Here is a 14432-nt window from a genome sequence, read left to right on the forward strand (position 1 = left end):
CTTGAGTAAGGAAACTAGGAGAGGTGCTATGGATTCTACACCTTCACTTGAGCGCTTTGCTCTTTCATCCACTTCTCACAGAGAATGGCATGGAGGTGGCCGAGGTCAAAGGACTTCTCGTGGAGATGACAGGGATAGACGACAGTGTGATCATTATGGGAAACCTGGACATACTCGAGATAGGTGCTAGGTTCTTCATGGCCGTCCTAGTACATGTGGTGAATCTTCTGGCACACGTGGTGGCCGCAGAGGAGGGGCTACAGTCCATTCTACTGTGATAGAGACTGATACTAGAGGCTCCTCACAGGTAGATACCAGCTCCTTCTCTAGGGATGATATTGTAGTGCTTCGCCGGTTCATGTCTCAGCTTGATAGCCCGTCTACCTCATAGGATGCCTCAGCTTCTGCTATGCATGCCACCACCTCTACACCTTCCATAGCTCCGTCGTGGGTCATCGACTTTGGTGCCACTGACCATATGACCGGTACATCCCATTACTATGAGTTTTACTCCATTTGCTTTGATATAAGGTCCGAGTAGTTGATGGTACTTTGTCCTCTATTTCTGGTAAAGGCAATATTGCCATTACCTCTTCCATTTCACTTGCTTTTGTTCTTCATGTCCCTAACCTTACCTTGAACCTATTGTCTGTGAGCACTTTAACTAAAACCTTGAATTGTTGTGTCACATTTTTTCGTTCTCATTATCTTTTTCAGGATTTGGGGACGAAGAGGATCATTGGTAGCAAACGTGAGGAGGGCGGCCTATACCGTCTTGAGCCGCAGTTACCTTTTTTGCCTACACCACAGTCCTATGCATGTGGTTGTAGTGATGCTAGCTCTATAGACTCTGTGATGCTTTGGCATCATCGTTTGGGACATCCATCTTTTGTTGTTATGAGGAAACAATTACCTCATTTGTTTACATCTTTTTCTTACTCATGTATTTCATTGTGAACCATGTACTTTTGCTAAACATTGTCGTTCATCTTATCCCTATCGTGGTAATTGATCTATTGTTCCTTTTCATATTGTGCATATTGATGTTTGAGGACCTTGTCCCATTACCTCCTTGTTTGGCCACTGCTATTTTGTTTCTTTTGTGGATGATTTTTCTCATTGTACTTGGACCATTCTTATGAAGCATAAGAGAGCTTGTACTAATCCTATAGCCCAGTATAGCCCAATTTGCTTCCTATGATGTTCTTTCTCCTACAGGTGTTGCTTTTACAGCTGCTCTTTTTTCTGCTTCCATTCCCAAAACTGTTTCTGAGGCCATGTTAGATCCTAAGTGGAAACAAGCCATATTAGAGGAAATGATGGCTCTTGAGAAGAACTGTACTTGGAAATTAGTTGGCCTTCCCAGGGGGAGAATCCCAGTTGGATGCAGATGGGTCTATACGATTAAGTACCGATTAGATAGTGCTATTGAGAGGTATAAGGCAAGATTAGTGGCCAAAGGGTACAGTCAAGCGTATAGAATTGATTATTAGAAGACCTTTGCTCCTATGGCCAAACATAACTCTATAAGAGTTCTTTTATTTGTGGTAGCAAATTGAGATTGGCCCCTATATCAGTTAGATGTGAAGAATGCCTTCCTCCATGGAGATTTAGAGGAGGAAGTGTATATGCAGCCCTCTCCTGGCTTCACGTTTTCTGGAGCCAATAGAAATGTGTCTCCTAAAGAAGGCACTTTATGGTCTGAAGCAGTCACCAAAGGCTTGGTTTGAGAGGTTCAGACAGGCCATTCTAAAAAAATGGATACTCCCAGAGTCAAACAGATCACACATTATTTACTCTGAGAGGTAATGGCACTATCACAACACTGATTGTGTATGTTGATATTGTGGTGACTGGAGATGATGATGAGGAGATAACTAGGCTGAAAGCTTATTTGGCTAAATAGTTTGAGATCAAGGATCTAGGACACTTGAAATATTTCTTGGGAATTGAAGTGTCAAGATCTAAGAAGGGAATCAATGTATGCTAGAGAAAATTTGTTCTAGATCTGTTAAGGAAACAGGAATGCTGGGATGTAAACCAGCAAGTTCTCCTATTGAGTAGAATCATAAGTTAGGAGTGGATTGTGGCCCTTCCTTTGTTGATCCAGGGAAATACCAGAGGCTAGTAGGGAATCTGATTTATTTGTCTCTGACTTGCCTAGACATTTCTTATGCAGTGGGAGTTATGAGCCAGTTTATGCATGCACCCAAGAGTGGGCAGTTGGATGTTGCGTATCGTATCCTCAGATACTTGAAGGCCTCTGCAGGAAAAGGACTTTTGTATACCAAGAACAATCACTTGAGCATTGAAGGCTATTCTGATGCTGATTGGGCTGGATCAATTTCTGATAGGAGATCCACATTTGGTTATTGCACATTCGTGGGTGGCAACTTGGTTACATAGAGAAGTAAGAAACAACCAATTGTAGCTAGATCCAATGCAAAGGCTGAGTACAGAGCAATGGTTCATGCTGTTTGTGAGCTCACTTGGCTACGTCGGTTGGTTCTCGAGTTGAGGTATGACACTGAAGGACCTATGAGACTCTATTGTGACAACAAAGCAGTAATAAGCATTGCTCACAATCCAATGCAACATGATAGAACATAGCACATTGAAGTAGTCTGGCATTTCATCAAGGAGAAGATTGATTCCGGTAATATTTGTACACCTTTTGTGAGGACAAGTGATCAATTGGCGGATATCTTCGCCAAAGGTCTCATTCCTCACCAGTTTAGTACCTTCTTATGCAAGTTGGGAATGCATGACATTTATTCTCCAGCTTGAGGGGGAGTGTTAGAATATGTGTATTAGGGGTATATTAGGAATGTTTTTATGTTCAGGTGTACTTATATGTAATTTCCCTTATTTTCCTTATTTCTCTTTCACCTCCCTAAGGGAGGAATATTTAATTCCCTAAACTGATATTTGAATCTAATATGGGTAAGATGAGCTATTGCTCATTCATGATTTTGCTCCCACCGTATCCTTTCTTTCTCTCATCTTCTCTCCTTCTTCTTCCTTCCTCTCTTCCATCTTCTTCCCTCATCTCTAACCTTGGTACCACTTATGTGGGGGGGGGGAGGGGGACGACTAATATGAATATTGAGACATCTTAGGGGATGGGATTTTCTGGTGCAATTTGAAGCATTGAACATTTGAAATTTGTGATGAGACTCAATTCAGGGTTTGAAAGGTGACAATTATGGAGCTTTACTGGTGATCAGTTGAGGGGATTTTCAGATCTGTTGAGAATTGCATTATGCTGCTGCCATATGTTCTGTGCCTTCAGACACATTGAACATCACAGATTTGTTATCTACATGCACTAAATTGTTAAGGATATAAAATCTACATTTATATGGTGAGTCTCAAGTTCAGGTTGCCCAAGGTCTCAAACCAAGCCCAACCTGATCTAGGTTGGCATGCTTGCTTTCTGAATGGAGCATTTCCAAGCAAGGGTGGGGCATGCTTGCTTGAAAGTCAACATACTAGTTATGTATATGAAATTGGGTTAGATATTCACCCTTATCTAAATATTTAGTTCTAGACAGAAGACTAGCCCTAGACTGGGTTACCTTTTTTTACCCTAGTTTTGTTTGTACCGAATCGTTTGCCGAATCAAATCCTGTTCCACATGATCCTAAATCAGCTATACATCCTCCTTGCATTTATGCCATGGAATTGAGTTTTTTTTTTTTTTTTTTTTTTGGGTGAAAGGAATTAAATTTGATACTTACCCTTATCTGAATATTTAGTACTAGAAAAGGAGATTCATATTTAAATAGATAGTCATAACCTGGATCTCTCTTATGAATGTGTACCCATGACCTGGATATGGCAACTCTTTTAACATTTGAGTAGCTCCTAGATGTTTTTGGGTTCTCTGTCATCTTTCTCAGACCAAGAATGTCAAGTAAGAGAACTAAAAATACAACCGCTGGCGTTCATGATACCTGAAATATGGATTTATCTTTGTAATAGTACAGTCACGATCATGTTGTTACAATGTCCATGTTTCTAGTTCTTATTTGGATGGAACAGTCTGCACTGCAAGGGTATTAATTACTTTATTCTGTTCCAATGATTCAGTTGAATTATAGGAGGTATTTCATTTGACATTTCTATTGATTTAGCTGGGTCATCTTATATGATTTTTGTATGGATGTATGTCATTTCGGATAATTAGTAGAGGAGCACATTTTCCCGCTGGCCGGAGATGTGAAAATATTTATCATTCATCAAGTTATTTGCAAATCTATTTCAGATGATGCAAATGAGAATGCAATCATCATGCAGGTTCACGTTTGTCATAGCATTTCTCTTGTTACTGACGGGTGCTGCACTCAATGATCAGCATGGTGAAGAGAGCATGTACTTTGGCAACTACTGCTATGTGGTAAAACCAGGGGTATTTGCAGGAGGTGCCGTCCTGTCCCTTTCAAGTATTACGCTTGGAATCCTTTATTATCTCACATTATCATCAGCTGAGAACAGGATGCAATGGGGTGCTACTCCATACCCTAATCAAGGAGGCATTGCAATGGGACCACCTCCGAGCAGTCAACCACCAGTTTTCGTGCCTGAAGATACATATACAAGGCGGCAATTTCCTTGAGTTGCTGTGTATAATTTTTCTGATTATCCCTGAAAAATCCTAATCGCAAGCTCCTAGTCATGGCTCATCCTACAGTGATATCTAGATCTATATCTTCACAGATATTCACTCCGAGCTTTTTGCTACCTGGACCACAAAAATCATCTGTTTTATTTTGTTGTAGGGTACAAAGGTGCAAGAAATTCTGGTGTGCTCGTAGATGAGATGGTGCTGGCTCAGTTGGGTGGATAATGTAGAGATGCAGGAAAAACATCATGGGCAGGCTTTCTTTCTGAAAATTCTCTCCATTGTTTCTTTTCGTTTTAGCTTTCTTGTAATTTCCATCTCCTTACTCAACATACACCTTATAAAATGCTTAATAATATGAGCTTCATCTTTTCCAAAAGAACTGAATTTGAATTGCCCAGTGTTCTCACATCGACTAGGATAATAGAAACACCATTTTTAACCTGCTCAAATCTGATTTTCTGGAAACCTGAAAACAACTGGGCCAAAAATAAGTGTCAAAATTAAGCATAAGTCTTTATATTCGCCTTCTATATGAGTTTCTGGTATGCATTTCGGATTCTTTAACCCCCTTTGAGAGTGGGGATGTACCCTGTGTAAAGGTGGGAGTTGTCTCACCTTTCTTGGCTTATCTGCTGCATGGTAGAAGCCTCATGCATAAGAAAGAATAATGCTTTCGGGAGTATTGTAACTATTGAAAAATTGATGGGAAAAGCTACACATCCAAGCTAATCCATCATCTGCTGTTAAAGAGTGGCCACCAAATTTGACAAATATTCAATCTAAGTATTTACTTTTTTTGATACCCAGGGTGTCCAGATCTCTGACACTTTGACCCGACTAGTCACTGGGGTCACTGTGATACTGCTTACACAAGACCAAGTATTATTAAAAATGGATGACAATGATTACTTTTTCCTGTTTCTTTCCTCCACCTCCAAAAATTTAAAAACAAAAAATTACTGGGGCTAATTTTTCTAACCCTAAACCAAGCTGGGCAGTCAATATTCCATTCCAAAAATAAATAAATAAATAAACAAATAGATAAACTGTCAACAATGGACTACAGTTTTTTTTACCCTTGGGTCACCTAGAATCCCATGTTGGGTTCCGTACCAAGGCATTTTAGCGCGTTGGATTTGAGCTGCCGCCTATATTGTGTAGTAGAGGAGCCGGACCATATATAAAGACTAAAAAAACCTATCTTCCTAATTTGACATGGAATTAAATTTGCATCTAAATCTAAAAATAGAATTTTTTTTTTTTTTTGATGATTTACCGACTCATCAATCTAGACTGTTCAATTTGTAGGTCAAGTCTTGTACAGGCCATTAGAAAATCAGGTTGATGGTGGGTCTTTTGTCCTCAGCCTCCTGATCATAATGCTAAAACATGAATAGGAAAAGAAAGAACAGATTTTAAATGTTGCTAGCGCAGATTCAGGCTCAGCTTTGGCTTGCGATCAACGGATAAAAATGTGAAAGCCGGTGGGCTGATCCAGCTTGGGGACTCGGATGCCAAAGTGGAAGTTTAAGTAAAGGCTTGCGAATGAGCTTACCTTGGACTGGGATTCCCTTTTCCTTCTGTATTGGATGATCTTCAATGCTATTGGAGAATTGGTTGTGGTCACTTTTGACATGGATTGGATGTTATTTGTAGATGGATCACTATCTTTGCTGATGTGGAAGATCTCATAACAGTTAATTTGACCGTAATTACTTTTGGAGTCTGATAACAGTAAAGTCGACCATGGTTGAGTTAAGGAATCATGTTTGAGCCTATAAACGGTTATTGGTTTCTAATTGGTTCTCTAGTCTTTTGGTGCTTTCTTCCTAGATATATTGATATTCTTGTTTCTTAAGTGCATCTATGAGTCACAGACTCACAATCACAATAATCTCCATAAGCATTCATAAACTTTATACAATCATGTTTGAGTATATAAAAGGTTATTGGTTTCTGATTGGTTCTTTAGTTTTTTGGTGCTTTCTTCCTAGATATATTGATATTCTTCTTGTTTCTAAAGTGCATCTATGAGTCACAATCACAATAATCTCCATAAGCATTCATGAACTGTTTCTCCTTAGTTATAGTTTAAACTTTATACAATCATGTAGAGTTAAATCACTCTTGGTGTCTATTCGTTTCTTGCATCTTCTGCAGGGTTACAATATTGGAGTTCGTTTGATTGATGAATTTCTTGCAAAGTCTAGTGTTTCCAGATGCATTGACTTCAAGGATAAGCTGAAGTGATAGCAAAGGTCTCTTGAACCAGTCTTGTTTCATATTATCAACATTTTCTTAAAATTGATGTCACTTTCTTCATAACATCTATGTTAGCTTTTCTGTCTGAATGCATCCAAAACAACTCGCTTTCTAGATGATTCTTCTAGATTAGAACAATCCTTCTAGTTACTTCGTTCTCTATTTCTACTTCTAGTTGAGATAATCCTGAGGAAAAACATTTTGTTTCCACCGAGTTGAAACAATATGTCAATAGCTCTAGTTCTATTATTTGAATATTAATAGATCGTTTGTGTAGCCAAGTTGTTTATATATATTGTAACGAGCTTAATGTTTCTATGTTACTACTACCATTCCTTTTGTAATTTAGTGAAACAAGAGCACAACATAGTTGGCATCCTCACCTAGGTGTCCAGGCTCTTTCTTGGGTCCTAGGTGATAGCATGTCTTGTTGACAATTTATAAGTTTATGCCAATTTATGTTTAATATTTTTTTTATATGAATATGCTTATATTATATCCTATGCTTTGTTTATTATGTGTTGTTTTTTTATATTAAATCATTACTCCCATAATTATATCATGGTGCATTGGTATGGCTTCTATGTTATACATAAGCATAATTATATAAAACTATCATTGCTATGTTACATATAGTCATATACTATATGCCTAAGGTGCCTAGGTGCCCCTCCAATGCCTTGGGTCGCCTAGTCACTGTGACAACTATGGTTTTTATTTTTAATTATTTATTTATTTATTTTCTAGGTTTTTTTGGGGGGGGGGTTTTCCAAAGGAAAGAGATCAAATGGATGAATAGAGCTAGGTAATACTTCGCCATACATATGCAAACACAATGACGCATGTATTACATGAGAGAATGGCCTCAATTAGGATTTTAGCATGAATGAATTTCCACAAAAACGAACTTCAAACCTCATATTGAACCCTTAAGTTTTTTTATGAGACCCTAATCCTTGCCCAGACTCATATATACTTAATTCTTATCATATGGTGGGCTGATCTTGCAGGGACTTGGCTAAAAGAGTGATAACCCTACCTCATCTCCTAAATCACCTAAATTTGTCATCAAATCACCTTGTTTTTGTGTCCAGATTTCCAAAATGATCTCATTAGACTTTCAATTTTACTTATGATCTTGAATTGAAGAGTTTTCATGGCTTCCATAACAAAACTAGGTAATGTTGAAATTGCCCCTGCTTTCACTCTATTTTAAGGAAAATACATTAATCAATATTTATTGTCACCCTTGCCAAATTCTCCTCTCACATACCCTGCTTTTTGTTGGTATATGCAGTTCATGGGTTTCAGGAAGATGGTTGGGAGAAGGATTAGCTAAAGTCATGTTGCTTCATAAAAGAACATTTTAGGTGGGGAAATTTTTTTGTACCAACCTTGAAAATATTCTTTATTTCTTGTAATCACGGTTGGAAAATAATATCCACTGTACAACTAATGAGTAGCAACGTTAACTTAAAACATGAAAAGACTCTTTTTACCCTTCTAATAATCTCTAAAAAATCACTTTTTCCACCATTGGAAACCCTTTCAAGGGCTCTCCATACCACTGCACTCAGCTCAGCCGCAACCCTAGCAATAGTGGGGAACATACGAGATCTCGAAGAGTTTTGAGAAAACCGTAGTAGCAGCAACAGTGGGGAGTTCATACCATCGCACTCAGCTAGCAACCCTAGCAATAGTGTAGCAGCAGCAAGAAAGGGGAGCTCATACCACCACACTCAGGAACAACCGAAGGTACGCCAGAGAAGGGTAATATGTATAGTTTTACTTCTCTTTCTTTTTCTAGTGACCAGTCACTTTTTGGTTTAATCTTTCAAGTTGGTGTCCATTCACGATGGATTTTCTTTGAGACCTACATGGGTTCTCAGGTTTCATGGTCCTTTAGCAACTTTATAGATTTTGATTTTCGATAGATCCCATTCTTGTCCATCTCACAACTGAAAAATTTATGGAGCTTTGGGTGTCCAAAGATAAAGGTAACATGATAAGATTTAAACACCAGTAAGATGGGTGACATTTAGCAAGACTCTTAATTGTCTTGAAAAGATGAAACTTTAAGTTTAGAAATTGTGGATGCTCTACAGAATGGTAGGTTTGGGACAGAGGATAAAAGCTATATGTCACACCCTACTTCCAGTAGACCCAACTTACCATCAGGAATACCGGCAGTGTGAGTAAAACATGTACCTGTCTTACAAACCTACTAAGATCTCTGATAGTAGTACCTTAACATTTCACAATCTCATATCACAAACCAACTAAAAGCTGCGGAATCAGAGTATAATAGCGGAATCATCAATAAAATGGGAAAATATCTAATGATAAAATATTATCCGTAACCGAGTTATTATGTTACAAACATCCATGACTTATAAATAATAAGTTCAAAAGTGTACCATCAACAAACTCGTATCAAAGTCACCAAAAATATGCCGAACACCTCATGGTGCCGTGTATACATAGAAATCACAAGCACAATCCTGGCCATGCTCCTCCACTTCCGACATCCACCAGTCACTCACTCCGTACTCGGGTCCGGAGGAAAGAGAGTCACTAGCCATAGGCACGACCGTACCTACATCATCATTTAAAAAGTGTGTATACGTGGGGTGAGCTTTCCAACTCGCTTAGTGAGGGGTGGGGTTCAAGCACACCCAAGCAAAGCAATCGCAGTAATAATTTATAATGCATGATAACAGAAATTAAACACATAGTCCATGATGCTTGTGATGCAATTCATTTATTTTATTATCCACCTAACAATACAACTAAGTTTGGTAAATGCTACTATGACACATTAGACTGTATCTCTCGTCTTGGAACTGCCATCGACTTCGTAGGGATACAAACCCTAGTCGTGAATAAAAGCCTACTGGTCCCTGTATGTGTCCACAGTTCACCCAGAAAACCCCTGATAACCCCCTCTTTGCCTTCTGACACTGGTACCAATCATCGGCCAAGCCTGACAAGTTTTCGCTTTCGGCAACAATCACATAGTGTCGAGGGTGTGGCATTCTGGTAAGGCACATCGAACATATCACAATGGGTTATCCAACACCTTAACCCTTGTTGGCAAGGGTTCATAACATAGGGAGTGATACCTAACCACATATATGCTACATGCCTTCAGAATGATATAGTTAGTATGAATTACACGATATTGGTAACACATCAGTTACAAAGTGTAATCCATCTCCAAGTACAATCACAGGTACACGATACCAATAACACATCGACCACAAAGTGTAACCCGTGACCATTTACCTGATCTAGCATGTATATAATAGTTGAGTATGGACTACGTAACACCGGTACCAATCATCGGCCACGAAGCGTATCCATTTCCAAATGCAGTCCTGGAGCACACGATACTAGTAACACATCAGCCACAAGGTGTAATCCGTAACTACAACTAACTCAAATGCACATAATCAATGCATGAGTGCAACAAGAATATGGCAATCACGGCATCGGTACCACCTCGGCCACACCAGATCCCACCATACATCTCCATAACATTTCATATAAATTAAGTAAAAATGTAACATGTGATAGTATACCATCATCATTTGAGCAATTAATAATCATGTATAATCCTACACATATGAGCAGTTCTATAATAATAAAACAATCCCAAAAATAAAGCTATCATCCCTCACCTAGTTTATGTTCGTGTGTGTTAGGGTTCAAGTATAGCCACCGATCGAGCAACTCAACTTCGACCTCGAGGCACCTGCGCATCACTATCCTAGACACAAAAGCAATCGTATGTCAATACGTGTTGAGAACATCGAGAGGGGCCCACATAGATCACTGATGAGCACAATAATGTGTGAAATCTTAGGGATATAAGTGTACACTTTACCCCACTTTGGATAGTACTACTTTTATTTTTCTTGTTTTTTTTAGTTTCCAAGTCTACAAGAGAAAGTGCTTAAAGTGAATCAAGAACCAGTCCAAAGGTCGGACCCACTCATTGGTACCACATCCTCTCTCCTACAAAATCCTGAAGATTATTTTCTCTCCTTGCCACCTCACAAGATCTTGAAGATACTATGCAGAGATTCCTTTCTGATTTAATCAAGATTGCAAGATATTGGTGAATATTGTAAGGAAGGAATAAAATTTGTTAATTTTGGAAACAAATTCTCTCTTTCCTCACTCAATATCTTAGAGAATGAGGATTTTTATCAAAATTTAATTTAATTTTATTTTCTTTCTTCTCTTAAAGAAGACTTGTAAAAGGAAGGAGGCAAGAAAAAAACCCTATAAAAGCCCCTTCCTCCCCCCTCCTATTTTATTATTCCTCTTAGTTTATTTTCTAGTTTATGCTTAGTTTTCTTCTCTCTCTCCCTCTCTCACTCTTTAGTTTTAGTTCTTCTCTATTTTTGCTTTAATCACTTTTGTAATAGTTTTTTATGTCAATTAATGCAAGCTCTCTTTTGTTCTTATTCAACCTTTTATGTTTATGATTAATGCAATTGAGTTGTAATTTTTAAAGTTATAGTTCTAGGCTTAGATCTAGGTGACAAGATCACGAGCCGTGGAGCATCTTTTTTTATCAACTTCAGTTTTTTTTTTCAAGATTTGTTTTCTCTAGTACTAGAAATTTCAGATTTGGTTTATTTCAGATCTGGTTTTTAGTATTAGTAGTATCTCAAATCACCCAAGATTTCAAGTTCAAGCATTGATTCAAGTAAGTAAGTTCCTTCAGTAGTTTTTTCTCCCCCCTCTCATTCCCTCTTCTGACTACCCTTTCTTTCTTAATTTAGGATTTTAATTTCAATCGTTACATTATTGCTATCCCTTTCCCCCAAGGTTCATGGCTAGTGTATGTGTTGGCTTTGCCCCTCCTAACCATAGAACCATCAATTTATTGCTTTTATTTTAATTGTCTCCCTTTTCCTAAAGCCAAGTAGAGTAACACTTGTAAGAGTGACTCTCTAGTCAAGTAGGGAAGCTCATATTATAATGCATCCCTCGGGCTAAGTAGAGAAACCTACTTGTGAGTCTCTCTCTAGCTTTATCCCATTTCTTTTACATTATTTTGATTTCAGTATTTTTTTTCTTTTATTGTTCTTTTTAATTGCGTGGGTTGTTTATTTTTCAGTTATTTATTTATTTAATTTTAATTGCGTGGCTTCCGTCTTTAAATTCTTAGATGACGAATGGTTAGGACGTTAGTTAGAATTATATCACAACCATTAATAGGTTCACTTTTATATTATTAAAAGAAAAAAAAATAAAGTGCCTGCTCTCCCTGAGTTCGACCCATAGCTACACTGATCCGTACGCTTGCGGTTACATTTAAAATCTTAAACAAGTTTTTGGCACCGTTGCCGGGGAGACAGTTACATGTTATTTTTCGCTTTCTTTTGGTAAATCGGAGTGCTTTGTTTGCTTTGTTTTGTTTTTCCTTTTCTTTTATTGAATTCCTGAGAATAACAACTTGCAATAATAGTTGTATTGGTGGAGGTTGCCATGCCTCACAGTATGATAAAGACAGGTTTCGCCTTGTAGCAGTACCTCAGGAATTGACCTAAGCAACCCCGGATCCCTACCAGTAAGCTCCCAAAAAGCCAAAAAAAAAAAAAAAAAAAAAAAAAAAATCAAAAAAATCAAAAAATCATTAAAAAAAAGTTTTGCTATCCATTCTTTTGTGCTTGTCTTACTTTAGTTGTGGGTAGTTTTCTGTTGCATGAGTGTTAAGTGGGTACGTACTACTAAGAATCGGTTAAAAAGAAGAGATCCAACCAGTAGTGACCCTATACATTTGCTCTCTTTAAAATCCTTCAATATGGGAGACCAACAACAAAACCCTTCACCTAAATCTTTGAAAGATAGGTTCTACCCTGCTAAAACAGCCCAACCTTCCTGCATAGTTCTACCACAAGCCTAGGGCAATAATTTTGAACTCAAATCTTAATACATCACTATGTTGCCTCACTTCCATGGGTTGACCTCTGAGAATGCATACCTATTTCTAAGGGACTTTAAAGAGGTATGTGTCCTAATTAAGATCCAACAACTTTCTGATGATGCTGTTAAGCTTAGGTTTATCACTTCTGCATTGAAAGACCAAGCTAAGAAGTGGTTGTATGGGTTACCCAGAAATTCTATAACCTCATGGGAACAGTTCACAGTTGTCTTAGTTTTCCCAACTCACAAGACCAATAAGCTTAGAAGTGATATCTTTCAGTTTAAGCAAAAGCCTAGTGAGTCGTTTTCCAAACTTATGGAGAGATTCAAGGATCTACTCCAAGAATGCCCTCACCATAGCCTAGACCTATAGCATTTATGTCAAATAATTTATGAGGGTATTGATTACCCAACTAAACAAATGATAGAGTCTATATGCCCTGAGGGATTCACATCCTTTACAGATGAAGGAAAGGCATGGGAATTCTTACTTGACTAAGCTGACAAAACCCATGAGTGAAAATCAACCCAAGAGAGTGAAAGAACCATATGAGGAAAAGGATATTTTGTGGATGGGATAGTAGCCAAGAAAGCCCATTTGGATAGCCTAATCAAGAGAATTGAGGCTATTGTTCCTAGAGAGCCATCATCAGTCAATTTGGTTAAGATTTGTGCTTGGTGCTAGTCCCCTGGACATCTCATAGAAGAATGCCCCAACACCTCTGGGGGCACTTCTAATGATAGTGTTAATGCCTTATAACAGAGTAATCCATATAGTAACACCTACAATCCAGGATGGAGAAATCACCCAAATTTCTCTTGGAATCAAGGCAACCAAGCAGGGCCTTCCAATTTTCATAATCAAGGTCAACTTGGACTCCAAAGGCCTCCCTTTGCACAACAATATTTTTTCCAAAATACTTTTCCTAGGTCAAATGTAGGACCTCAGGCTAGTTTTCCTAGGGCCTCTCTCCTATCATCTTATCAGCAACCCCCTGGGTTTACCAACACTGGAGAGGCAAGTAGAATAAGTGACATGGAAAAAAATATGGCTCTCCTCATGATAAGGCATCAAAATCTTACGAGATAACTCACTCAAGTTGTCTCAATTATGCATGAGAGGGAGAAAGGAACTTTACCCAGTCAACTAGAGCCTAACCCTAGGCATCATCAGCCTGTTAGTTCACAAACGCCAACAAATACACCACTGAATATAGTACAAGGTTAGACCCAACAAGGGCCCTCTAATCAATGTAATGTTGTTTATGCCCTTAGGAGTGGTAAAGAGTACCAACAGAGCGTTCTTAAATCTTCCCCATCTATTACTCCTATTAACTCTCCTTCAGTTGAGGACACAAGTGTGCCGCTTGTTCAAGGTTCGTCTGATGAACCTAAAGATTCTTTTGAAACTAAAGATGATTTGGTTAAGGAAACCGAAAATGATTCTTTTGAAAAAGGGCAAATTCCTAACAATCCTTATGTTTATCCTATCCCATTTCCTAATCGCTTGGTACACAAAAAGAAGACTGCTTCCATGGATAAAATTTTAGAAGTCTTCAAAAAGGTAGAAGTGAACATCCCTCTTTTTGATGTCATATCCCAG

At 38.3% G+C, this 14432-nt stretch overlaps 1 protein-coding gene and 1 non-coding gene across 3 annotated transcripts in view; one reads left to right on the forward strand and one right to left on the reverse strand.

Moving 5' to 3' along the window:
* The window catches only part of LOC122081775 (protein MODIFYING WALL LIGNIN-2), a 62391-nt gene extending 57388 nt beyond the window's left edge, over positions 1-5003 (forward strand). For both annotated transcript variants that reach the window (XM_042649039.1, XM_042649040.1), the window contains one exon: positions 4300-5003. In XM_042649039.1, the coding sequence (XP_042504973.1) occupies positions 4300-4618 (319 nt within the window). In that variant the 3' untranslated portion in view covers positions 4619-5003. The remainder of the gene's footprint in view (positions 1-4299) is intronic.
* An 8082-nt stretch (positions 5004-13085) lies between these two features.
* LOC122082998 lies at positions 13086-13192 on the reverse strand. The gene has a single exon (XR_006141528.1). It is a non-coding gene; the product is annotated as a small nucleolar RNA R71 (small nucleolar RNA).
* Positions 13193-14432: the final 1240 nt, after the last annotated feature.

Source organism: Macadamia integrifolia, chromosome 6 (assembly GCF_013358625.1).
Source record: "Macadamia integrifolia cultivar HAES 741 chromosome 6, SCU_Mint_v3, whole genome shotgun sequence".
Lineage (NCBI taxonomy): Eukaryota > Viridiplantae > Streptophyta > Magnoliopsida > Proteales > Proteaceae > Macadamia > Macadamia integrifolia.